Source organism: Seriola dumerili, unplaced genomic scaffold (genome assembly GCF_002260705.1).
Source record: "Seriola dumerili isolate Sdu_G_001 unplaced genomic scaffold, Sdu_1.0 BDQW01000378.1, whole genome shotgun sequence".
In the NCBI taxonomy this organism is placed as follows: domain Eukaryota; kingdom Metazoa; phylum Chordata; class Actinopteri; order Carangiformes; family Carangidae; genus Seriola; species Seriola dumerili.
The window spans coordinates 44161-71581 of record NW_019174633.1 but is presented as its reverse complement, the minus strand read 5'-3'; the positions used below and the strand labels follow the sequence as shown (position 1 = coordinate 71581).

At 41.7% G+C, this 27421-nt stretch overlaps 1 protein-coding gene across 1 annotated transcript in view; it reads left to right on the top strand.

The window, feature by feature from the left end:
• khdrbs3 (KH RNA binding domain containing, signal transduction associated 3) overlaps window positions 1-27421 on the top strand; it is a 100248-nt gene that overhangs the window by 52598 nt on the left and 20229 nt on the right. Inside the window, exons 3-6 of the mRNA XM_022760950.1 lie at window positions 4167-4283; window positions 10415-10561; window positions 11471-11610; window positions 16632-16812. Coding sequence (XP_022616671.1) covers window positions 4167-4283; window positions 10415-10561; window positions 11471-11610; window positions 16632-16812 — 585 coding nt within the window. The remainder of the gene's footprint in view (window positions 1-4166; window positions 4284-10414; window positions 10562-11470; window positions 11611-16631; window positions 16813-27421) is intronic.

The window sequence follows — 27421 nt, the reverse complement described above, 5'->3', positions numbered from 1 at the left end:
GGTGCAAGATAGAAATTAAGGTGATCACCAAGTTATTACAATTGTGTGTCAAACTCCCACAATTACACAGACATTTCACTCAAAACCACAAATGTCAACCTCATGACGGCATTAAAAGAAATGTCAGAGGCATATATAAATAGATAACAGCGCGGTCCAAATGAATAGTCCATACGAACGATGCAAGAAGTGTGATTGGTCGTTACACAATTTATAAAACAGAAGACAGCAGTGCGGGCAGAGAATAGCCGGAAACATTGGAAAAGAAGCGTCGGAAAGATACGAATCACAACTTCCAGTCGTGACTTTCACGATAAAATCAGAGCAGAAACAAGATGCAGATTTGTGATTCAGATTTCTGATTTGTGATTCTACCCAGAAAACATTGTCATACGACCTCGCGGCCAGATCGGCCACCTGTAGCTCACACTGACTTGCAGCACAAGTGACGACATGAACCACGATCTTTCTCTAATCTTTACTCCAACGTGTTCCACAACAACCACAACCCTCAGAAAAGTATTTTTATACACATGTTATACTTATGTGACTGGAAATAACTGTTGCCAGTCAACATAATCCAGGCAGCAATTACCTTTCTCATCAAAATATAATTGGCAAAACAAATTAGTTTGGATATACAGTATGTAAATGGAAGCTATAGGAGACAGCAGTGCAAGATCAGGTGATGCAGTAGTGTCAACATTAAGATCCTTATCATGTGAGCTGTGTTGCTTTTAGAGGAAAATTTTTACCATATTCTTAAATAAAATTACAATTAATGAAATTACCACAAACCAGCTATGGCTTGTGTGGGGCCCTGTGGGGATGTGAGGCCCCGGGGCATTTGCCTGTTGCTTTGTGTGGAGTCCAAGACCTTCATGTTTCTAGCAGCATTTATTAATATTTCTAGATGAAACATCTTCTCCTCTTTTTTTTCTCCCCCTCCCAAGTATTTTTTGGAGTGTTTTTAGTTATGGTTACAGACAGCTGTAGAAAAACAACAGGAAATGAGAGCGAGAGAGAGAGCGAGAGAGAGAGAGAGAGAGAGATGTGGCCAGACTTGAACTGTAGACGTTACAGTCTTAACCCTTAAGCTGCGGAGGCACCTCAAACTTTAACTCATTAACTCCGTGTGTGCAGCAATACGTTTTCATCATTTTGCATAAAAACAGAAAAGAGAAAACAGACGTGTTACTAAACTATAGGTTTAAAACAAAATGGACGTTACTCCAAATTAAAATTAATTAAGACAATTTAGGAACATAAATCAGTAGAAAAAACACTCTGCTAATCAACATTGCACATTTTTACATTGTGTGTTCATTTACTGTATTTTTCTGACAGAATGATTTAATTAAAAACTTGCCTACAGGTCAGTAATTGGATTAGCTCGCACTGTTTACAAAATCTGACATAATTAAATTCTCGAATTGATAAAGTAATCTTTAATTAAGAATGATTTAGTTACTTCAGGTGCCCTGGTAGACAGTTTTTTAGTACAGCACAGAGTCCTAGTGATGCAGCGCGTTTCTCATTCAACAAATTCCATTTCTTATTATATCGTAAACTGTCCGCTGCAGACAAAGTCGGATCTAAAAAGGGCATTTGTTCTGTCGTCAGTTCACTAATAAGCCAGAGTGTAATTTCGTCTCTGATTTCACTGAAACTCAGTTTGCAAACAGTACATTTCTATCTGCATGAAGTTCTGTTCCACAGTCTGTCTGACATTTCCTGTAAATTTCCCCCCGTTGTGTTTTTACGGCCTGATGCCCTGATGCACAGTTGATGTAGCTTCTACACTGTAATATTGAAACCTGCACAGTAGCACTTTGTTCTCGATCAGGAAAAAAACAAAAAAAAACAAAGCTTTCCTCCTTGTTTGAGCATTTTTTATTCTATCCATCCGGCGCTGGGGAGGACTGAGATATCCACACAAACGTTCCAGACACCGTGTCCGATACTTAACCTGTCAGAGGGAACGGGTGCACGGAAGCTGTAGTAACACGGAGAGATGTCGGCTGTGTGATCTGTGCTCTGCAAATCATTGTTCAAGAGACGGCACAGCTCAGTGATCAAGGCTCTATCCAGGTGGAAATGATGGATGCGCAGGACATCGGTTAAACTCAGCACATTTAAAACATTTCCTGACACCCTCTGTTCGCCCCGGCAGCGCTGTCTCCTTTGATGATCCTTTTGTAAACTTGAATACATTAGAGGCAGGACACATTTTGTTTGCTTAGATAACTTTAAATTGAATCTCCCTGACCCAACCATTCATGTCCTATTGAGTATATTTGTTAATTATGGTATAGATTACAGTAGAGGGATTGTAATCTTTTGAAGGACTGAATGGAGACACGTTAGCATAAATGCTCTAGTTTTAGTTTGACATGTTCATCAGTCCAAGGTCAGGACTTTGCGGGGCGCCACTCACTCCCATTTGCAAGTGCAGGGCTGGAATTAGCACAGTGGGTCTTGAATAGGTTCCTGCATGATCACATGCAGTCACAGGGCCGTGTGTAATTATAAAAGCTGTAGGAACATACAGTAGCAGAGAGCTGCTGGAGTTCAGCATGGCCAGGATATAAAAAAAAAAAAAAACCAAGACAGTCAGTTACTGCATTAGAGCGAATCACTAAAGCTCACCTCTCAAATCCTTCACCCAGGAATTGTTAGGAGCCTCCTAATAAGCACTCGCTTTCTGAACAAAAGGCAGCAGAGCTATAGGAGAGGTGTGTAGAACAAAACTGGCTGTTTTCTTACCTCCTGCTAGCTAATTGATGACCTAGATAGTTGAGGGAGACAGCTGTATAACTCACTGTTAAAGGAAAACATGGCGAGGGGGGAGAAACGTATCGCTCTCCTTTTGTCTCCCTGACCATCTCCAGCTGCCGGTGGACTTGTGTTGAGCCCCGTCTTAAAGGTTGTACGACTTTGATGGGTGTCTGCACGCGACACGCCTCCACACAGTAATACATAACATTTGGGTTTTTATAGCTAAAAAAAAACTAAAAAAAAAACGGTGACCTTGTGAGGCAATCTTGCGCCGGGGGAGCCTTTTGGTGGATGACAGAGCGCCAGATGTGGTCGAGTTCGATGTTAGCTCAAACAAACAAACAGCATCATGATAATACTGATAATGTCTGCGCAAATATTGCAACAGATGTGTGAAATGTTGTGAACAGATACCAGGAAGTAAAGTTCTGGTTATGCTCCGGTTGATTTGACCTAAACTGCTCTAGATATCAAAGACTGAACAAATTTTGTTTTTACTTCCACAGTTTCAGTTTGATTTAATGTCTAAAATCTCTCTAAACAGCGTCTTCTCACTGTCCAGCTGCCAACGTCCAGATGAACCTCAGAGCTTCTGTTCTATTCATCAGGAGTCACCTTGTTCTTCTTACTGTGTGCGCTCAGCAATTAAGCTTCAGGAAAAAGCAAAGCTGCGTTTTGCAGACATTTTTTTGACCCAGTTTTCCGCCTCTCAGGCAGCAACATCCAGGCTTCCATATCTCAGTGCTGGAGGTTGTAGGTGCAGCCTGAGATGAAGGCCATCGGCACCACCACAGGCTATAAGAAGTACTGCCGCCTCCTTCTGCATGTTATTAGGGTAGAAAAAGATAGTACAGTATATAATATATTAAATATATGTATTAGTATGTATTAGTATAAACGCATTTTTAATTATCATACAACTATAAAAAGCATAAGAAGAAAATTTCATAATAATTTGCAAGACTAAATGTAACAAACGATTCACTTTTTTTTCTCCTTCTTTTCCTTCTCTGATTGGAAAACCTCTGACTTCATTGTTTCCTCTGCAGTTCTGAAAACCTCCGACCTTCCTACTGTCCATGCTTGTGAATGTAATGCTAACTTTATGCTAACTTTATGCAAAGTGAATATAACAGTAACTGAAAAGGCGACACAGTGAACCTGGGTGAAGACCCCTCAGAAAATTCTAGTTCAAGAAGTGGACGGGAAAAACTGCTGATAAGTTTCCATCGGCTTCAGTCACTCGAGTCGTGTGTGTGTGTGTGTGTGTGTGTGTGTGTGTGTGTGTGTGTGTGTGTGTGTGTGTGTGATTGACACGAGAAATGTCTTTGCTCTTTATCTCAAACACACAGATTCTGATTGATCCGCGCGCTCTCTCTCTGTTGCAGTTTAACTTTGTTGGCAAACTCCTCGGGCCACGCGGGAACTCGTTAAAGAGACTACAGGAGGACACTCTCACAAAGATGTCAATTCTCGGAAAAGGATCCATGAGAGACAAAGAAAAGGTAACACTCCAGTCCTGTTATTTCAATTTTTATTCCCGCTCTCCTGGCTCCTTTTACTCCTTTTACTTCCACATCATTTTTTATTTTTTTTTATCTCCGTCTGCTGCAGCAGGTCCTTCACATGGTTTGAAGTCAAAGTGGGCGGGACCAACCTTTTAAAGTTTAGAAAGAGAGATTTTAATGTAGGAGGTCCAATGAAAATCCAACTTCAATTAGGATTGAACTGTTTCTAATCAGTGTTAGAATCATGCATCTTATTATTATTATTATTATTATTATTATTATTATTTTTCGATTCATCTACTAAATATTTTTGTAAAAATATTCAGTTTACTATCAGATAAAACGAAGAAATATTTGCTATTTTTATTATTATTATTATTATTTCTTTATATTATAACCTGGAGGAAAAAAACCCAAACATGTTTATTTGTTTGATAGTCGTCTCTCATCTTGAATCAGATGTGAGAGATTCACCCGCAGGAACCGGAACTGCATTTGACTGACAGCTTGCGGGTCACAGAGGTTTTTTTTTTTTTTTGAAGAAGAAGAAGAACAGCTTCAATCTTGAAAACAGATTTCAAAAGTTTATGGAAATGTGAAGGATTGCCAAACATGTCTGCCGTCGTTCAAAAGTCTGTTTCCTCTCATGGTAAACAAAAACACGCAGTCAGATCAAGCGCAGACTCCGCACAAGACAACGCTGTCTCGGTTTGTGGTTTTATTTTTCATATGAACTCTGACACAGGCGGGAAGAATACACCTCATGAGGATGTGTAGGTAAGACAGAGTGGATTTAAATGAAAAGGCTTTATGAGTGGAAGTGTTAAACACATCCCAGTCTTCTATCATCCCTGATCATGTTGGTACATAAAGAGAGGAAATAAACGGCCCTGGCGGCGGCTCTTTAGCAGCAGGATTGATTTCAGACTGGACTGGTTAACTGGGAATAAATCGACTTCACTTAGCTCGTCTGCGTCCCTCCTCTCTGTCTCTCTCTCTCTCTCTCTCTCTCTCTCTCTCTCTCTCTCTCTGTTTGTCAGGGGTGATTTGTCGGCGGCGATGATTTTTCCCCATCATACAGCACATTCTTTTTGATTACCGTGATCAATAGTCTTTGATGGTCGACTCCTCTCTCGAGCACGGAGAGAAAAAAGATCTGTCACAGAGATGTGCTGACCTCGACAGCCCTTACCTGTCTTGCGTAAACCCGCTGCGGGATTTATGACTGACAGCTTTCTCCATGCAGCGCTGCTTCCTCTTTTTTAAAGGTGGGGAGGGGGGTGGGGGGGGGATACACCCTCACTACAAAACTACTTCTTCATCTTCAGCTGCTGATGCTGACTTTCTGTTTTCAGCTGCACAGCATGTGTCATTGTCGCACTTAAAAAATGTCCTGGTGTAGGTCAGACAGCCGGGCCACTGCAGAGCCAGAAGACAGACCTGCTGTTAAACAAAGCTGTCTTTCTTCTTCTGGGGAGAAGCGCCAACTGAGGCTCCGTCACCTTAAATGACACGTTTCTTTTTATATTGACGAAATACATACTGTACTGTGTTACACCCGACTCACTGCACAGGAGGTAATGTACAGTTTTCATCCTGCTGAAGACGTGAGATGGAGATCTAAATTGCAGTCTAGCTCCTCAGATGATACAGTGAAACAGACGCGTCGGAGGATGAAACTGTACAACGTTCAGTCTGTTCCCTTTTTTTTAAAGCTCTTACAATATGGTGGAGACAACTGCAAAGAGCCGAGGTAATTGCTCAAATATTTGCTGCTGCGGGACCTTGATCTTGTGTTGACAGGAATGTGAGAGAGAGAGAGAGAGAGAGAGGGAGGGAGAGAGAGAGAGAGAGGCTGAGCTGGTTGTTGAAACCTCGGTTGTCCTGCCGCTGTCAGAGCAGGATGATGTAAAGGCGTCTGTGCTCCGCGCCACCTCCTCGTTAGCGCCGTGATTAACTCATCCATTCTGCTCCACGGGACTTTGAACTCCCTCTTTAATTTTCCTGATAGACAATAAAAACAAAACAATCACATTTTCTTTTATTTTTTTATTTTTTTAAACTTTTTGGTGAACTGCTGTGGAGAAAGCAAGTCTATTTATGTAGTTCTGTTCAGACGCAAGGAAATTCAAAGTGCTTTACAGAGGCAAATACATTAGAAATAGAACATTAAGATGATATCAAAATAGCAAAAACATTAAAACGATTAAAACAGATTAAAAAAGATGTTATGTTTGTGATTCATTGGTAAGCTGCAGCAAATAGCGATGTGTTAAGCCCTGACTGAAATGAGCCGATCTCAGGTGTTTCAGGAAGCTGGTTCCACAGGTGGGGAGTGTGGAAACTAAAACCTTGCTTTGGTTCTGATTCTGGGAACACAGAGTAAACCTGTCCCAGATCACCTGGATGCTTCATATCATACAAGCAGATCGGAGATCGTCTTTGAGCCCCAACACCATTTAGTGCTTCACAGACAAGTGGAAGATTTTAAAAGAAATGTAAAGAGAGCGAGGCCTGTACATGAACCCAGCTGTGTGTTGATGGGAGTGGTGCAGTTGAAATCATGTTAACAAAGATATGAATTATGGGAGATAAAACGTCAGGGCGACAGGGTTTCGCACCAAATTGTGAGCTCACAGGCTCAGTAAATAATCATCTATTGACATTATCATACTAATCAATGTACTGTTTTACTCCCACTGATTGTGCAGTAGCTGCTCAATCTATTATTATCATCATCACCTAGTTGATCATATTGCTCAGTCCCTTCACCGTCCTTGTGTTTTTGTTTCTGTTTTCTCCAGGGAATATCTACGGTGGCCCTGAAGCTCAACACACTGCAACTTAGGAAAACACATACAAGTAAAACAAACAAATTCAGGAAACATCTTCATCAGTTTGACAACACATGTGCTTTTCTGAACTTGCTTGTGTTTTGTCTGATTGCACGTGTTTTGAGCTCTCAGGGCCACCGTACATTTGTTTTTTCTTCTTCTCTGTCTTTCCTGTTGGTGTTGTGGAATTACCAGCCTCATGCTGTCGGCTTTAAAAACAGATAAAATAGTTCCCTCTGTCATTGGTAACCAGTGAAGGGAGGCCAGTACAGGGGGAGATATTGTATGGTAGGTTCAGTCGAGGAGACTTGCTGCTAAGCTGCGGCTGGTAGCAACATTGGCTCTGAATATATGTGAGTGTATGTTTTTTATTACCATGTTAAAGAGTAAATCTGCTCTTTGTGTTTATAATCCACTTTGAATGTCAGAGGTGTAGATAAACAAGGCTGATGGAGCTGAGCAGCGGATGTCTGTACTGTTTCATACAGTATGATGCGTCACCTGTCATTCAGCCAGAACATAATAGAACCTGCCCCTCATTTTTCCAGCGTCTGTTCCCTTAAATATTTCATTTGAATGTGAATGCACACAGAGCTCGACGTTGTTCTTTACGTCGCAGCTCCGTCTGTAGGAGCTCCTGTGTCCAGGGCGTCGCGGCCCTCTGCTTCCAGGGTGAACGACTTTTCATAAGCAGATTTACTGAGAGAGAGAGAGAGAGAGAGAGAGAGGGAAAAACATGTAAACAGGAGGAAGATGCTGGCAATAGATATGAGAAACAGACAGCTATAATCTCCTGCCGTGGGCTGCTTAGCTGCTAAAGCACTGAGCTGGATCTCGGATGCTTCTTATCAGTGCTTGGAGAGGAGTTCCCATGTATGAAAACTGCCTCGATATCAACTGTATCATATGCAAATGATGTGGTCACACGCTCAGATCGCTTTCAAACAAAATGACACTGGACACATTAAACAGATCGTATAGATGGACTAAAAGAACAGAGTCTTCAGATGATGTATGCTAACATTAGATTAGATCCTCTGTTTTTGTTGTTGTTGTTGTTTGTTTTGTTTTTTTGGCTGATGATAGTTAAAGCGCATGTTTTTCATTTCTTTTCTTTTTTTTCTTTTTTTTTTTTTCATGCAAATACACCAAAGAACAAATGAAAGGGGAAGAGGAGATACAGATCTGCACCCCGCTTACCCTCCCCACTCAACACCGTTAGCGCTGCTGTTGCTATGTGCAAAGGAGCCCCCTGCTCGTAAAGCGCAGATTTATGGGGGAAATTAACATATCATTAACATACCACAGGCACTCTTAAAAGAAGGTTATTTATAATTAGGTGACATCAGAGACACTGGCTTGCATGGTGCTGGGAGAGGGAGAAGGGGAAGAGGAAGTTGCCGACATTGGAAAGCCCTGGAGAAGACTTTTCTTTTTTTTTGAAAAAGGGGAAACTGGGACGCCAAACCTGTTGTTTCCTTTGTGTAATGTGGTGGGAGACGTTTGGGGTTTTATTGCTGTCCTATTTCTCGCCATCGGTAACATTATACTGCCCTGCTTCTGTTGGGCCTTTAAAGGCCTGTGCCATTGCCCTCACTGTTTACATGGTATTCTTTTCCATTGCAATCAAAGTTTAACTGCGGCCCTGACCACAGAGGTCGAGAAGAGCCCAGTTACATCTGCTCCACTTTCAGAGGTTTGAGTGGAACTTCATGCTTTACACCCGCATACAGCTAAAACCTGCCGCTTTCCATATGCAGATGCTCTGTGTGTGTGTGTGTGTGTGTGTGTGTGTGTGTGTGTGTGTGTGTGTGTGTGTGTGTGTGTGTGTGTGTGTGGCAACAGGTGATTGAATTGGTGCTGGAACCCCAGCAAAGATGGCGGAGTTGTTGTGGAAGCCAGATGTTTGTTTGAACCGGCCACTGTTTTATATGCAACAGCTAGTCAAGTGAGTTAGTATGTGGTTTGTGTCGCTGGGTTTGATGCATGAAAAATAAATGACAAAAACCAACGACATTTCCAACCAATAACAACTGGAACTGGAACTTTATCAAATGTCAGTCAAGCTTTATTTTAGCCGATTCATTATTATTTTCCGGGAACGGCCCTGATGCCGATCTCCAGGATTGTTCGGGATGAAACATGAGCAGGAACAGAACTACGTTTTCTGCAGAGCAAATATAACAGGTCACTGACCTTTAGTGAAACATGTTCATCGCTGGTGTTTCAGCACTTCACTTCCAAGAGATCAAACAGTGTGTCCACTGTTTGGATCTATTTTTTATTTTATTTTTTAGATTACCTGTTTTTATTTTTCTTCATCAGCTTCCACACAGCGCAGTCTGGACGTAATTAGGAATCATAACTGGTATGACCCAATTTTTCGGTCATCTGAGGACAATGTTCAACCAAGTTCTTTTTATTTATTTTCCAAGGTGGTTTTTGAGTCTATTCGACAAAGCACAAGTTTCACAAGATTGAAAGGGAAACATTTAAGTCGTGGGTGCGTCTCGTATCAGGCCCCAGGGAGCCAGTTCCAGCCGAGAGGCAGACCGCTGGAAATCTGTTGTCATGTTTAATTGGACTGATGTCGCGGAGTCACTCAGTGGAAACACAGACCATTCACGATTGTATCTTGTCCTACTCTGCAACTCTCCAACTCCATTAGTGGAGGGGCTGACACCGACTCTTTACACTCTTTTGACAAGAGTGAAATATAAATATAAAAATACTTTTTGTCTAGATTTTTATTAATTTTTTTTTTTTTTGTGAATGATTGCTCGTTTTCTTTACATCATATCTCTATTGTTTTTATAAAATGTCAATATTGCAACCTATAAAACATCTACTCTTTCCTCCCGGAGTTGCTGAACTTGTTTTGATGAAGCTACAGTCAGAACGAGAGCAGATATTATGATGAAGTGCACAACAGCACATACTTCATCTGTGCATTTGTTACGAGGACAGGCAGCTGTGTGAGGACAAAAGCAATCGGTTAAATGTGACAGCTGCAGTTGAAAGGATTGTAAGGATTGCCTGCGCGCAGAAATATAAGTCCACATAAATATTTTCTGTTTGTCTTTTTGTAACTCTGCAGCACCGAAGCATCAAACCTCATTATGTAACCGTTACGGAAAAAACTCCCTGCAGTAAATCCTTGCTGGAATACAAAAAAAAAAAAAAGATAAATGATCTTGAGCGTGACAGCTAACTTGCACTCATTCCCTAGACAGAGGATATATGACACCAAACTCTTTTTCATTGTTTTTTTTTATTTTTTTATTTTCCCATCAGGAAGAAGAGCTACGACAGAGCGGCGAGGCCAAATATCACCACCTGAACGAAGACCTGCACGTCCTCATCGAGGTGTTCGCCCCGCCCGCTGAGGCCTACGCCAGGATGGGTCACGCTCTGGAGGAGATCAAGAAGTTTCTCATACCAGTATGTTCCCCTGTCTCTCTCCACACACACACACACACACACACACACACACACACACACTCTCTCTCTCTCTCTCTGGCGTTTGTGTTTTCCTCCTCCTGAATCTCTTCGCAGCTGCTCTTTGGCCTCGGCCAACTCATTCTCAGCCTGTCCACAGTGAAGCCAGTGAGACACAGCAGAGTCAACCCGCTCCTCCACTCACACCCTCCGTCTGTAACTTGCGCTGTAATTCTGTCAGGGCCGTCACAGTGTGTGTGTGTGTGTGCGTGTGTGCGTGTGGGTGTGTGTGTGTGTGCGTGTGGAAAGCATCTGGCTCAGTGTGTGTGATTGTGATTCTGGGTGGGAAGTCGTGGGTATAACAGGAATAAAAGAGCGCAGGAGGGAATCTCTCTGCATCGACCAAACCCTTCTTGGCAGCAGCGTGCGGCGTGGAGCGTATTTACTCTTCCTCCATTCATTATGGATGATCTCTCCGATGCTCGGAGCTATGATGATTTACATCTCATCATTAATTACCCCCATTCCCACCCCGCTCCATGTTACTTCTTCTCACTGTTGCCACAAAACATATTTATTGATATAGCGGACGCATGACAATCATATCAATCCTTTCATGATTAAAGACCCAATTTCGTGTTAATTATGTGTTTTAATTTGGCAGCAAAAAGAGAAGATAAAGGCAAAAAAAAAAAAGAAAAAGGGGTGTCCCAAGGATTTATCAACGGGATATCTGAAATGTTTAGCTGCCTCAGGAACAGCGGTCACGGCAGTACTGTAAAGTACATTAATTAGATATTCCCGGGGCTGTAGCCCTGGAGATAAAGGACGTAATTTAATACAGAGTAATTGAAAGCGAGTCTACTGCTGTCTCCATGTGTGTGTGTGAACACACTGCCTCTCTGTGTGCAGGATTACAATGATGAGATCAGACAGGCCCAGCTGCAGGAGCTCACATACCTGAACGGCGGCTCCGAGGATGCCAAGGTGCCATCGGTGAGGGGCAAGTCAGCCGCCCGTGGAAGAGGGACACCTGTTCCAGGGCCTCCCAGGTAAAATGCTTCCAAGTGTGCGTGTGTGTGTGTGTGTGTGTGTGTGTGTGCAAGTTGTTGTGTATACGTACACATTGGTTCAGCTGGGGACTGGGTATAATTTACAGTTAAGGAGCTACTGGGAAGCCAGTGTTTTTTCTGTAAATGGATGTGTACGGTGTCCTGTTGCATTTTCAGAGTTAATGGTGCCATTAAGAGTTAGAGCACATTCACAACTGCCTGCGTCTGGTACAATAATACTAGTCATATATTTTTCCTTGTGTTGTTTTTATAATACAAGACATGCATGTCAAATTAAAGTGTTTTTTTTTAGGCCTTATTTCATGATAGAGCTCTGTGAATGTTTCAGGGAGACAGTTTTTTTCCCCCGATGCCTAAACAACTTGGGCCAGATTTATCAGCGCAAACGATGGCAGTAGTTTGCTATACGTGTGTATTAGCTCTTGATTTATTAAGGCAACAGCTCCTTGCACAGTCAGCTGATCCTGGGACTGCGCTGCAGGAGCGTGCTGCAAGTGAATGAGAGCTCACAGGTCATAATGTGGAGTGGGATGCCTGTGAGTCTAAAAAAAAAAAAACACATGATAACCTTGTGATCTTGACTCCATAATGTTTATTTTGCAGTTAAACTCCTTATGAGAAAAATATATATATGTATTTTTCACACAATTATGAAATGACAATCTGGTGGAGTTGAAAAAACAGATGTTTCACTAGAATACAGAGGTACATGAAGTCAAATGCAATAAATACATGTCTTTTAAAAGACAGAACAATCCAGCTGTCAAGACTTCTGTAACTTTGTGATGTCACAACAAAGCACTCATCCATGCCCCAAGCCCCGCCCACCTGGACCCACCATCCAACCTTGCAGGATTCGGTTTCTCTGAGTGTTTTACCTGAAATCTGCTATATTTTTTATTGGATTGCTCAGAAAACAGTCAGCCAATCAGAAGAGAGGCTCAGAGCCTCCTCTCTTCTGATTGGCTCACCAACCTGTTGTTACTAGAGCTCCAGAGAGAAGCCTGAGAGACGAGATGTAAAACTACATTAGATGATTTTTGGTTCTTAAAACCACAAATATATCTTCTTATGGATCAACACTTCAAATTCAGTCTTGGCCATATCACCCAAGTTTTTGAAAATTTAATACTATTAAATAAAATATGTCAAAAATGACCGACAACAAGAAAATCTAACACAACCTCTGCTCTGGACATTTTTGTGGTGCAACTACTTAAAGTTAGAATAATGGTAAAGTCCCATATGTGCAGATTAGAAAACATTCATATGTCAGTCAAATGAGCCATTTTCCACTGACAAACGACCTCCTCTGTTATTTAAGACCTTGTCGCTGTTCGCCGACTGACAGCGAGCTCACCGGCTCATAATGTCCCAGTACACTCTGATACAGGACACAGCATTGAAATAAAACTTAAACCAGACAAAGACTTCCTGTTTAATGTGATGAGTTGCCTCTCCAGAAGTTGTTTCTCATATTCTACAAGAATGAATGGCAGCGCAGCAGCTTCTTCTGAAGGCAGAAAAATGAGCCCTGATATTTCTAACTGTGCTGACTGTGTGCAGACTTCAGCAGGAATTACAAAGAGGAGGAGAAACCATAGATGATTGGCATAAAACTAAAACTACAAACCGAAAGCACTGCTGTTACCTTCTTTTTAAAGTTTGCAAATGGCTGCTTGTTTAATGAACTTCCCAGGCTGTTTCCTGCAGGAAAACCAGCTGGACAAGAGAAGGAAACTTCTACGGCGAGTGAGTCCAGTGTTCCCTGAACCGAGCTGTGACTGTCATCCCTTTTCTTTCATTGATCACCCGCTTCCCAGCCACAGCATTTATTTATCTCCACTGACATTATCCTATTCTATTCTGACTAAAGTAAGGTGTGAATGGTTGTTTGTCTCTCTATATCTGCCAACTTAAACTCTATAAAGTCATCAGTTGTCCTCCTCTCTTAAAACTGTCTGCATCAGAAGTGGGATTATAAGGATTATAACTTATTACATAGCTGCACTGATTAGATTCTATTTACACTTAACACTAAACTGTTTGTTTGCAGCCTATTTGGCGTCAGTTTGTTAACACCTCTGCATTTGTTTTTGCCAAGTAGGAGATATTGCACCTGTCAGAAATGTCACATACTTCCTACCCACTGTTACAACCACAGGGCTCACGATAAAATGGCATCTAACCGTCCTCCTCCCCTTCCATCGGCAGCGTTAGGACTCAATGTAGAATCAGACTGGTAACGTCGTTGACCTATGAACCGTGGCGCTCCACAAAAATAGTCATTGACATATGGAGCTTCATTTTATCATCGGCACTTCGGTAAACGAGTCTCGAGACGTTTACCGTGTTGGTTCTGTGTCCTGATGCCATATCTAACCTGAGACCTGTCTTGCTGGGTGCTGACACTGGTTATACTGGTCATTAAGGGAGCAAGAACCTTTAATAGGGTGATGGTAAAACAGTGTCTGGTGTTCTGTGGTGCAGTGACTGGTGTCCATAATCATCAGCAAAGCCAAGACACATTTGCATAAAAACCTTTATATGCAAACCATCGCTAGTCGACGCTTCCCTTCCTGCTATCCCTGTGAAACAACGCTAATGCCGGCTCCTCTGAGACCTCACAAGTCTCCAAATAAAAAATACTCATGGCCGTTAGAAGACTCTAATGCTGTGTGTGTGTGTGTGTGTGTGTATGTGTGTGTGCTGATGCTGTGCTTTAAAAATAGAAAGAAAAAAAAAAGAAATCACAAAGCGTTTGTTTGTTCTTTGTGTTTATAAAAGAAAACACACTTCGTTTCATCAGATTTTGAGATAAACAAGGTCACTGAGATGGAGTGTTTGTATTGCTCTGAGTCAGAATATAATTGGCTGTGTTTTAAATTACACCGTAATTAGCATTTACCATGCCTAATGCGAGTGTGATAAGACGGGAAGTCCCACAGGCTCCTACACAGGAAGTCGCGTGCTGTTTTGTGCACATTCACATTCACATGTGCTTGATTTTGATCAAGCTCTGGATGGAGACTTTGTGGCCGTCACCTTTTCCTCTTTGCTTTGACTTTGACTGGAGTTGTTGCTGGAAATAAAGTCCAGCTCTTAAAGGACAATCGACTCTCAGTACTTCTTTTTCTCTGCTTGAGGGTGGTCCAATTTCTATCAAGTAAACATCCGCCACTGTCCTTGTTAGTCAGAAAATTAAAGAATTCTTTTTTTTTTTTTTTTTTTTGTTCCTTCTGCCCCAAATGTGTGATGTTTCACCCAAGCAGTGTGCTGACAGCTGAAATGGAAAGCACAGAAAGAAAATGACCTGGAGAGCAACCTTGGTGGTTTTTTGCTGCTGCTTCAGATCAGTTAACTGCTTCTAAAAGAAAGCTCAGTCGGTGTAAAAAGCCCAGACAACATTTTACCAAACCACAAGGTCAGACTGCCTTTGATTTCCAACAGAGCGGCTTGACTTTGCTTCCATTTTGATTACAGAGCAGGTTTGACTCTGGGTTCTGTGTTAATTCATCTGGATGACTGTAGAGATCAGTATCTCAACAGTAACAGTGGCAGTTTCTCTGCAGAGAGAAAAAAAGCTTGTTTACCTAAATGTTAAAGGTAAAATCAAACCCCAGAAATGTGCTCCACAATATCTGAAACAGTTGTTTTGGTGCCACTTCCTCCCTGTCCCAACGCATGTGTTTATTTCAAGTCCCTTATTTTGCATATTTCTGTTTTTTTGTGCTTCCACGCCGGCGACAGCCAGAGCTGGAGGCATTATGTTTTCAGGTGGTCCGTTCGTCCATCCATCCGTCCCATTCTTGTGAATGCAATATCTCACTAACGCCTTGAGGAACTCCTTCAAATTTGGCACAAAAACCTTTTAGCCATAAGTCAAGATTTCACACAAATGGTTAATATTTTATACGATTCTGGATAAACAGGGATGTAACCTGAAACTAGTCTGAGTGGCGGAGGCAGACAACCACGAGGCAATAATTCTAATTTATTTGAAGTGTTGATCCATTATTTGTGGTTTTAACCAAAACTATTTCAATGTAGTTTCACATCTCCTCTCTCAGGCTTCTCTCTGGAGCTCTAGTAACAACAGGTCGGTGAGCCAATCAGAAGAGAGGAGGCTCTGAGCCTCTCTTCTGATTGGCTGACTGTTTTCTGAGTGATCCAATAAAAATATAGCAGATTTCAGGAAAAACCCTCAGAGAAACCAAATCCTGCAAGGTTTGGATGGTGGGTCCAGGTGGGCGGGGCTTGGTGACTGCTTTGTTGTGACATCACAAAGTTACAGGAAGTCCTGACGGCTGGTTTTAAGGCTCAGTGTCTGAATACAGGCTGTGTGCATTTCTCTGTGGACTGAGGCTTTGATACTTTCACAGTATTAATATAGAACCTAGACCTGCTTTATAATAAAAAAAAAACATGGAAAACTACCTTTATACAATATAGGACCTTTAAAAATCAACACACATCCATCACTGAACTGGCTTTTTTTTCATCTACATTTTCCTTAATAGACAGGAAAAGCAATTCAGCCACAAGACATGCTGTGTTTTGAGTAATGAACGTGACTCACTTTCTCTCGACTGGAGGAACCTGCCCTCCATCCTCGCTGTTCCCGTTTCTCCACCTACTCATATAAACCTGACGCTGAATGTATCAAATTCATCGTCAAAGTCATCGACTTGGTGGAAATCACTTACTGGAAGTGGAAGTAGACGAGGCAGCTTGACTCCAAACATAATAAATTACAGCGCCTCGTCATAAAGACATGGAATGCAGCGGGCATCTCATATTGATGAAATATAATAGTGTCCTTGTAATACTATCTTTTAATGCTTTATCATACGAACATGTTGTGTAGAAAGAGAGTATGCAGTGTGTTATCGGATCCAACCAAACTATTTCTCCCTCCAATAATTAACAGAATAACGGAATTAGATAGAAATTAGACTCTTTGATCTAAACCTGGGGCGGATGTTTGTGTCTTGTGTCAGGAGTCGAGGAGGAGTTCCTCCCCTGCATGCAGCGGTGCCCCGAGGAGCGGCACCCAGAGGAGCCCCACCCAGCCGGGCTCCATCCTCCAGAGGGAGGGGGGTGCAGAGAGCCAGAGGCGCCCCACCAGCTGCCGGATACCGACCGGCTCCTCCCATAGTTCAGGACACGTACGGAGAATATGTAAGTACATAAATGTGAGAACCTGAATGGGGTCAAAGACCAAGTCACCGTTGAGAACGTGTATCCAAATATACTCGTGCTCGTCAGGGGCTGAAACTATGAGTCTTTTTCCATAGCATTAAAATGTACAAGAGTCAACAATGCATGGAAAGTCTGATTACATCCAACTAAGGTCTTTTTGCTTTAGCTGTTTGTAGCTTTGATAAATAACAAAGATGAATCAGAGTGCAGTAAAAAAAAAAAAGAAGCCAGACACAGGGATGAGTGTGGTCGCCCACCGATGACTAACAGCAAGACGTGTGAGTAAGTGTGAGACTCTTCATCATCTGACGAGACTAAGCGGCAGTATTCAGTGTCAGTGCAGACAGCTCTGTCCGTTACGTAGCAAGGTGGAAAGTTAGGGTGTGGTCACGGTGGTGGATGGACGTGTAGCGCAGGGGTGGACTGGGATTTTGTCTCCCGTCAGCTCACTGGGTCTTCAGAGACATTTCTTCCTGCATACTTGAGAATTTTTTAGTATATAGTATTTTAATGGCTGACGAAATGAGCCATAAGCCATGTTTGTAAATCGAATCAATATTGCGGTTACAGTGTTCTTGTCTGGTAACAGGATTGTTGTTGTACAATTGATTCATTCTTGCAGGTTTTACCTCTTGTTGCATCTGGAGAGACACTTTTGATTTTATCCTCCAGATTTTGAGATTTCCCAAACAACTGTTTAAAAGGTTTGCAAACTGTGATATTTGGAGGTAAAGACACTGTGAGGGCTGAAGGGATCAGACTCATTCTGGTGTCCTGAAAACAACCAGAGGTTAGCTGTCGTAGTTCGGTTGCTGATTTGGCTGAAGCACCAACACGGTCAGCAGTTGCGGCAGCAGTGGCTGTGACACACAGTTCATGGAGACAAATCAAATACTTCAAATCCCTTATTTGCCCGATCGCTGATCTGACATCCATCGCATTCATGAATCCGCTTGGAAATCATAGAAAAGAAATGTTTCTTACAAAGCAAGACTTCCCTGAGAATCGTCCTGTTTTAATGCAGTGACAGCTGTGTGTACATTGATGGATACGTTGCTAATTTGGCATCATTTTAAATGGTGACAATTTTACAAAATTGGTACAAATTTAGCCAAAAGAATGTGACTGAAGTTGTAGGAAACAGCTGAATCAGTGACTCTGTTGCTTACATCTTCAAAAAGTTATGAAACTTAGAGCATTACTGTCCCCCAAATACAAGTAAGATTAGTTAATATTTTTGGCGCATTGCACTAAAACTGCTCACTGTAAAGACTCGGCTGGTCTGGATCATCGAGACTATTTCTTTCGGCAAGGTTATCCACAGTAACAACAAAGTGTCTGCAAACACATGCTGCTGCTGCTTTTTTAAATGTGTTTTCAATATTTTGAGCATCAAAAATGAACTTCAACTCATCTCCGGTGCGTCGGATTGTCTGCAGAAACATTACAGACAGACAACAGAAAACACCAGCGCAGAATAACGTGACCACGCACCACAACGTGTGAGAAAACATGTTGAATTCAAAACCATCATATTTAGTTGTTTGTCCGGATACATCATGTGTCTGCATAAAGAGTGTGAATTTGTTATTGTAGCCATTATTGTGATCTGGTCCTGTAGCTTACCTGCACAGTCTTATGGGGGCCTGGCTCTAATATCAACAGCTGCCAGAGATGAATATATTAGGCTTAGAGTCAGAGCCTTTGTGCATTAGCCAAGAGAGTCTCCTGCCGCACTGTCAAGGCAAGTTCCCCGGGGACCACAGCATCAACATCGCATATTTAGCAGATAGAAGGAGAGAGGAGGTGGCCCGCGTTGGAAAATTGCCCCAGCAGCCCATACCTAACCACATCTGACAGGTTTATTCAGAGGTTGCAATTCAAATGCGTGGAGGTCGTAGAGAATGACTCCTGGACCAGCTGTTTCCCATCATTGTCACAGTTGTAAACTGCATCCCCCGACACCTGCACCTGTGTATCTGAGTGGGGGGAAGAGAAAAAAAAAAAAAAAAGAGACCCCCAGCATCTGCCAGATGATAAATCTAACCACATCGCTGCAAATTAGAGGCTGAATGAGTTGCTCTGTATTATCTGAATATATCACCATCCCAGGACAAGTGTTCTCCATCGGGTGCTGACAAATAGGCGCTTGTATTCATCAATGAAATGACAAAGAGATGTTTCTTGTTCACATTTGTTGCCTTCATTTATCACTGCTTAGTATTCACTCGTATGCATGTTCCCCGCCGTTTGTCTTTGCTGCGCTGCATCGCCACGGGCGAAAACATTTGTTCAGCTGGAGGCGTTTTTCTTCTTCCCTCTTGTTCTGACAAAAGACACAGGGCCTGGGTTACCTCTTGGTGATTTTGTCCCGATGACGCATGGGAGTACAGTATCTTTGTCTGGATGTTTTTTGTTTTGGTTTACATAATCCACCTCTGTTAAAGCTTCTGTTTGTACTAGAAGTATCAGTATCAAATTACTCTGAATCCAATTGTTACCAAACAAAATCACAGAAATGTTATTATCCCATGATCCATTCTTGGCAGCCCCATCAGTCTTGAATGGTTACTATGATTGCAGCCAAATCTCATTTCATGTAATTCATTAGGCGCATAGAGATCTCTGTCTTACCTGCTGCTAATCCCATTGGAGAAGAATTAAACATGATGTAATTCTCAATTCAGAAACGAGGGTGCATGTCATCTTTTTGTTGCAGTCTGAACGCTGCCAAAGTGGAAACTGATCAAAGTGGCTAATCAAAGTAGCAGAACTTCACTTTCATGCTAAATCTAGAGCTGCGTGTTCGTGCAACTGTGTTTGTTTCTGTTTACACAGAAGCTTAATTCCCTTGGGTGTGAAGACCAAGAAATGTGCAATGCACGTGGGCTGCATTATTTATGTTAAATCCTCCAGATACAATAATCCGTTGTGAGCATTGTTGGATCCTTGCTGACTGTTACAGCATTTAAAAAAAAAAAAAAAAAACCTCATCCCCCTCAGGCACTTCTCTGCATGTCCGGCCCTGTAGAGAGCCAAGCGTTGTTAATTGAGTCGTTTTCTCTATGGTGCTGTCCTTGCAGCCCTTTTAATCCAAATTGGGTGTAATGGTTAGGAAAATATTTCAGATACAGTAATAAAGAAGCTGCATGCAACTGGTGCGGCAGACAAGACCAGTCATGAAGATAAGATTGAAACCTGTTCAAATGGGACAAAACCTGTGATTTGTAATAATTGTATGGGAAATTAAATTATATTTTATCTCTTGCAAATGTGAATCATCCATAATTTCCTCTACAAATTGCACATCTTCCCCATTTAAAACGCAGCTGTAATTTGTTTTTGTGGTGCAAATTGCTTTTATTAGCGATGCTAGCAGCATGACTGGAGGGAATGGCAATGTCAGACTGTGGGTCACTCCGCTGCTTTGGTCCAGAATTAAACATCTCAGTGATTATTGGACGAATCGGCGTAAAAATTTGGTGCAAACATTCACGGTGTCCAGAGGATCGAAAATCTGATCATCTAGCATGTGGTCCAAAAATATGGAGGATGGATGAGTCTAAATTATGTGCAGGTGTGAATGTGAATGGTTGTGTATGTGTTGGCCCTGTGATAGACTGACAGGGTGTACCTGTCGTCTGGCTCCACCCCCCCACCCCCACCCCCCAGAAGCAAGTACAGTCAAGCACAGTTAGTTTCATCAGACACAGTGATATTGAATTTCATTTTCCAGTGCAGATGTGTCTCTGCAGGGTTAATTCATAAATGACACGAAGTCCTCAGATAATACTTGGCAGATGGAAATAGACTTTATTTAAAACTTGGCCAAGATCAAAACCAAAGGTGGTAAAATAACAGAAGGGAAAGCCGAGACATTTGTCAAGCGTAACACAGGGTAGTGATACTTCAACTTGATGCATGGGGCCAACTTTTTGGCATCCTCAATCTAATAGCCTGAGTAGTATTTCAACCCCTGCAGCGGAAAAGCTTCAGCAAATTCCAGCCTGTTCAGCTCTCTGAAATATGCTGGCAGGAAAAGCTGAATAAATGACACGAAGCTACTTTGAGAAATTTTGGACCAAGACAGATGACCGAGGGTTGCAAGTGCTGGATTATTTGTTTTCTTTAGAGCAGTATCATAGGGTGTTATTTTGCTTTTATCGTTAAGAAGTTAAGAGCAGCGTGTGGCGCAGCTGTACGGAGGCGAGGGCATTTTTCTTTGAACAGATGGTATCGTAATTTAGTCGTCTGGGAAGAACAAGGCTTTCCTTCATCTTTTGATTTGCTTAATTTTCTCGCTTTGTTGCTTGCGTTTGTGACACCTTTCGGGTTTTTAGCACGGATCCACGCGGCAGGTGAACTTTTTCACCAAGTTCATAACGTGAGGACAGGACAGTGTATTGTTGCACTCATTTGGATTTAGTACAGTGTGCAGGAAACAAATCCAGTGCCTGAAAAGCCTGCTCTGGGTGTCAGTGGCATCCTATCTGTTACAATGGTATTGTAGAGCACAGAGGAGCGGCTGTGATACTGCTGTTGTAACATGCAGTGCCAGGCCCTCTGTTAGTCTTCAGTGGCCTCAGAGGCCAGTCCTTATCTTTTAACAACACACCTCTCAGCCATCCACTGGCATACAAATGAAAGACTCACTTAGGGGCTGCTCTCTCTCTCTCTCTCTCTCTCTCTCTCTCTCTCTCTCTCTCTCTCTCCCTTCTCTGTCTCTACTCACCCCTCCTCCCTCCCTCAACCTCTCGCTGTCACGCTAATCCTGTTTAGTGTTGGAAACACAGCACTGTTGCAGCATTGTTGCGCTATTGTGCTCTCCAAGATATTCTGAGTAAATGATCTACCAGTAGCAACACATGAGATATTATAGCGGCCTCGCTCATGTGTCAGACACCAAAGAAAAGAATCATATTAAAAGTGCCAACGTGATTTATAAACCGAGCATGTTTCTCCCCTCAGCTGGCTTGTAACTCATTTATAGAGTAGCGGCTCTAATAAATGGCAATAAGGTGCCGTAGTTAAAAGTTTAATGTGGTCCTTAATACCGGGCAGTTGTTGTCCAATGTGAGCGGACAGCACCTAGATAGACTCACCGTCGAGATGAGACGAGGACTCGGTTAACACAAGTGGCACGTGGCTTGTGCTGAAAACTAATCAGGGTGTGTAATTCCTGCCCCGCTAACAATGTATGTGGCCTCTATCAGCAACAGTGTAATGTGTGTTATGACAGAAAACTGTCAATGGGAGGAAGCGAAGAGAAAGGTTTAATCAGGTTGATTTGATTCAGAAATGGTTTCCACGCGTGGAAAGAGATATTAATCACATCTGCTCAGACGGTGATTCGGTCTTGGATGACGTATTGCATGTTCTGGTTTTGCCTCGTTAGTGGCCTGCAGCTGTGAGGATGTTGGTCGGTCTGTGTCAGACACACTTTTAGTCTTAGTCACATTTAAAGAAGTTTTTTACCTTGTTAATAAGGTGTCTTTGATATAATACAAGACATATCATGAGTGACATCTTTTCCTATGACATGGGACTTTTCACCTTGGTTAGCTTCTTCTTGACAGGCCTGGATTCAAGAGATCAAACCTTTTTCACATTTCCTTGCTTTGACCTACAACAGTCTGTCTGTCTCTGAATCTATTGAAAGGGACTCCAGTGAAATCAGTTTTGGATATTCATGGTCCCCAGAGGGTGAATCCTAATGTTTTACCAACCGTGCAAACTTTCCCCAAGCTCCATGTTCATGGAGGAATTCCCACTTGGTCACAAGAAGTAGTTGATTGTCATAAAGTTAAGTACATTCACAGTCGCCAGAGGATGAACCCTTAGCATTTTGGCTACTCTTCAAATGTTCCTGCAGCGACACTCTGCAGGAACAAAATGTCCTCTGTGTCGTCTTGGCAGATTGCCGTGGAATTCATGCTTCAGAGTGGGTGAAGTCTTAAGATTTTAACGACCCTGTGGTCTTCTTTTCTCTTTGGCAGCGTCATCAGTATGTTGTACATTTCGTCCAACTCCTTATTACCATGACGTGTAATGGGGCATAATTTCTGCCTCCAGGGGCCGCCGGTAGGTCTTTCTGATTTTTTTAAGGCTGTTAGTGATGAAGATCAGCCAGTGGTAGCATGTTTTCATTACACGAAATCATGTAATGCTGAACATTAAATTTGTCTCCAAGAACCCAACTGGGGCGAAGTCCTGACGTTGTGTGCGGACAGCCTCTGGACATGATGCACAGACTGAACTGGCAAAATAAAATCCAAGTTAAAGCTGCTTGACTGCCAGTTCCTGTCCGCATGTCAAACTGTCCATGAGCTGAAACTGCTTCTGAGGCTGAGACCGGTGCCTTGCACGGTGTGGGTGAATGGGTGAATGAGAGGCAAAACTGCACAGTGTTTTGGATGAAACTCCCTGTATAAATGCAGTCTGGATCAAACAGTCTCATCTCTTAAATATTCCACTTGTTCCACTTGTGGAAAACAGTATAATCTTCACAGCTGTACAAAAAAATGGAGGAAACAGATCAAGATAAAAGATAAGTCGCATGGTGTAAAATCGATGTTGAATGACAGAGAAGTAGAGCTATTGTTAAATGCCATAATATTAAATATGAATTACATGAAATGATTAAAAAGCATGTCAAGGTGAAGTCACAAAGCTCTACTGGAGACTGGAGTCCCTGTGGGAACATTATAGAAATATAAGCACACTGAGTGCTCTGTATTTTCTTTCCTTTTATAACGTTAATAATATTTTCTCCCATAATGTTCACGTCAGACTGAAGCAGCAAACTTTATTCATCAGGTGCGGTCTATTTGTTTTCTCACAAGAACTTCTCTGTACATCAGTAAACGATATTGCAGCACAAATAAGAGGCTACAGGTTACTAATGAGGAGGAAAACTAAACAACATTTCAATTGAGACATGCTGTGTTATAGCAACACCCCCTGCTGTCTCCATAGCACAGGAACATAATAATGTATGTAAAAAATAAAAAAAAAAATCCATTTAATTATTATTTCTCATGCACAAGAGAATTCATTTAGTCAATTCAGACACAAATCAAATTGAATATTTGAAATTGCATGTTTTCAGATCTCAGTGGGGGTTTCAGCAGTGAAACTTGTTCCACTGAAACAACCTCGTATTAAATTGTGATAAAAGTTTGTGATATCAGTCGCTTATATGACTGGTACGGCCCACGCAGCTCATTATTTTTAATTAATCCCACCTTTTCAGTTTGCTCCTGCCAGCATTTCATGATACAGTCACCGCTGCTCTGTGTCATTAACCATTGAAAACTCAGCCCCTAAAGGCAATCACATGTCTGTGTCTCTGATTGCCTCATGAACTTTCTTTTTTCTTTTTTTCTTTTCAAATCAGATTTTATTTATAAACCGCCAAGATGTGCAGTGCCTACACTTACTGTTAATTTCTAATGTTCACAAGTTCACTCTCCATATACTGTATAGTCCAGCTGGACTAGGTGCGAGCAGTGCTAATTGAGTTTGTTGATAATAAACAGCACAGCATTCATTTTTCATTGCAGTACATGATGTTTACATTTACATTCTTTTCTTTTTTTTTTAACCTTCTGACACCAGTTTTGTACGTATGCAGTAAACTAGTAGAGAAGTTCAAAGAAGCATTGTGTCATCAAGAGGTTTAAACTCACATTAACAGAATACACCGTCTCTTTAGTCTTATTGTCACGTGTCTGTAAGAAGCAAAGCAAAGCTATGGCTTCATTTAATGTGTTGGAAGAAGTCTGTGGTCAGTGTGTAGTAACCAGTGGAGACAGCTGACTGTGTCATCTTGTACAGGTTTTGACTCTCGTCATGTTTTTGCGTTCAAAGCAAGTGTCTCACTTGACAGCAGAGCCTCCTTTCACGACCTGGGCTACAATGATTTTACTCTTTGTCCTGCTGAGATTCCCGTCATTCAAAATTCATATAACCATGCTTGTTTATTGCAGCCTGCAGTAGGTACTGTGCAACAGAAACATTTCACCTTTATTCTGACAGACAGAGAGAGAGAGAGAGAGAGAGAGACAGGAAAGTCATACACCCGGCGCAAAGCAGTGCAAAGTGCAACGCAAGTGTCTTGGCTAGTTTCAGACCGACTGTCATTTTCCCGCCCAACACCCATGTAGTTTGAATAGCAAATACACTTGCGTCCATCTGAGCGCGTGGTCAGGCACATTGTTGGCGCATTGCTCTCTTGAGGCCGTGGAAAGCGATGACCTCGATTGACCTCCACAGCTTTTTCCCATTCATCACCTAAATTTAGCTAACATTTCTGTGACTGCTTTGTCTTCTTGTTGTGACAACACTAAAGTGAATCGTGTGCTCCAGTATTTCGTTTGGCTTCAGTCGTTCAGAAGTTGCCCCTCAAACTACTTGTACCCTGCTATGAGAGCGCCGACCTCCATCAGTGGAGGGGCTGAAGCGCAGGAGACTCCTTTCACCGACTTAAGTTGCAACTTTGAACAAATTGCAAATTGCATTGTATTTCTTTTCCACCACTTTTAAATACTTAACAATTCATTGATAAAATACAGCTGATTGTAACCTGATTCCCAGCACAGTATGTGGGAGATAAATCCAGCAGTTTTAAAGAAAAACATCTGTAATTTCCTGTACAGTAACTCTAGCTGCCACTGTTTTTTTCTTTTGTAGTGTTGTAAACTACTGCTAAGACTATCTGAGAGCTACTGCAAGAACTCAGTCATACTTTATCCCCAAAGACCAAGATGTCAGGACAAGATGATGAGAACATGGGGTTGGTTGACTTAGTCTACAAAGTACAGTATCAGTCTCGTCCGTCTGATGTTAATCTCATACATATTTATGATCGGGCCTGCTTCTCGTGCCAGATCAGAATAAAACTGATGATTATAAATATCCATCAAGCAGGGCCGTCGTATTATTTGATATCTGTATCTACGAGTGAATATTGTTAGGATTTGTTCAGCACTGCTTATCAGTAGAGGGGCCCGAGTTGGGCCGGATCCAAATTCTACGTTGTCTAATTGTGTTGGGTAGTGTCTGGTTTGAGTGCAGTGTGTCTCTGTGTTGACATGTCCAACTTTTATTGTTAGTGCAGGACGTTGACATGGGACCAATTATTTGTCTTTGATGCATGTGAACAAAATATTTACTTCTTACTTACTTCTGACGACATTATTAGTATTATTATTATTATTATTATTATTATTATCATTGTATCTCTGCTTCTTTTTTTTTCTCCACCACGCCCGCGTGTTAATTGATTGAATTAATTGGTAGTCGACTGTGAATAAATGGCACGCTGTCCCTGACTCTTATACTGCATGTAGCACCAGCTTTGTTATCTTTTCTGTTCCCACGCTTCAGAGCTTTTCAGTCCGTCCGCTAGAAACTCCACAATATGTAACAACACCAAGGAACTTATCATCAGCAGTGGATGGCTACATGTCGGGGAGAGGTTAATTTTACAGAAGGCAAACTGAAGATGTTAATCAGGAATGCCTGTAATGCCTGTATGATACAGTATTATGCCATGTAAAATGACTCAAATTACAGCCAAAAAATCACCATTACGTTGAATAAATCTCAAAAAATAACAATGATGGAGCATTATGAGCTTCACAATGGTCACATTTATTTTGTATAGCAGCTTGATTATGTTAAACTGTGCAGTAACATGGATTATTTTTTCTTTTTTTATTCTGGGACCTGGGACAAAACTACAAATGTTCCGAAAGACACATTGACTTTCTTGCTGATGTATTTTTTTCTGAGATTACCTTGTTCAGAAATCATTTCCACAGTCCACTTCCCCTCTATTTGCCACTTACAGATCTTAACAAACAAATATTAAAATGTTTTTACTGTCGTCAGTGTTGTCATTGTTATTATCTTTGCCAAGAACTATTCAAAATTTGCCAGGGTAATTATTTTGTCTTTTGTGTTTCAGCTGACAGGAAAGGGGTCATGGTGGGAAATTGCAAATCAAAGTCTACAATTTATCTGCCGGTTGAAAAGTGCTTTTAATTACAGCCTTTTTGACAAAATTGCACTGCTTTTTGAGAACAGCCATTTGTATTGTTTTTCAAAGGGGGGGTTCAAGGGGTTTAACATTGTGAAAACTACAGTTATTGACTAAACTTAGTCCCTGCATTAGCATGGGGAATTGTCGACTTTGCAAAAGGTCTTGTAGCTGCAGAACTACAAAATGCCAGGAGGGACTTGAATTCCCTTTAAGCTACCTCTAGACAAATAAAAGAGAGCTGAGAAAGACCTCTGCAAAAACCAACGGACCTCCCACTCACACAAACAACAACAGGAATACAAACAAGTCCTGAATGCCACCCGATAGGAGGAACAAGGAGAGGTTTGAGCATATAAAACGGACTTCTGTAATGCACCTGCCACAGTTTAAGAAAATAAATGTTTAAAGGTCCCATATTGTATAAACATTTCTGTGATTTTTTTAAAATTATAAAGCAGGTCTAGGTTCTATATTAATACTGTGAAAGTGTCAGAGTGCTCAGTCCACAGAGAAATGCACACAGCCTTCATGAGCTCTGTAACT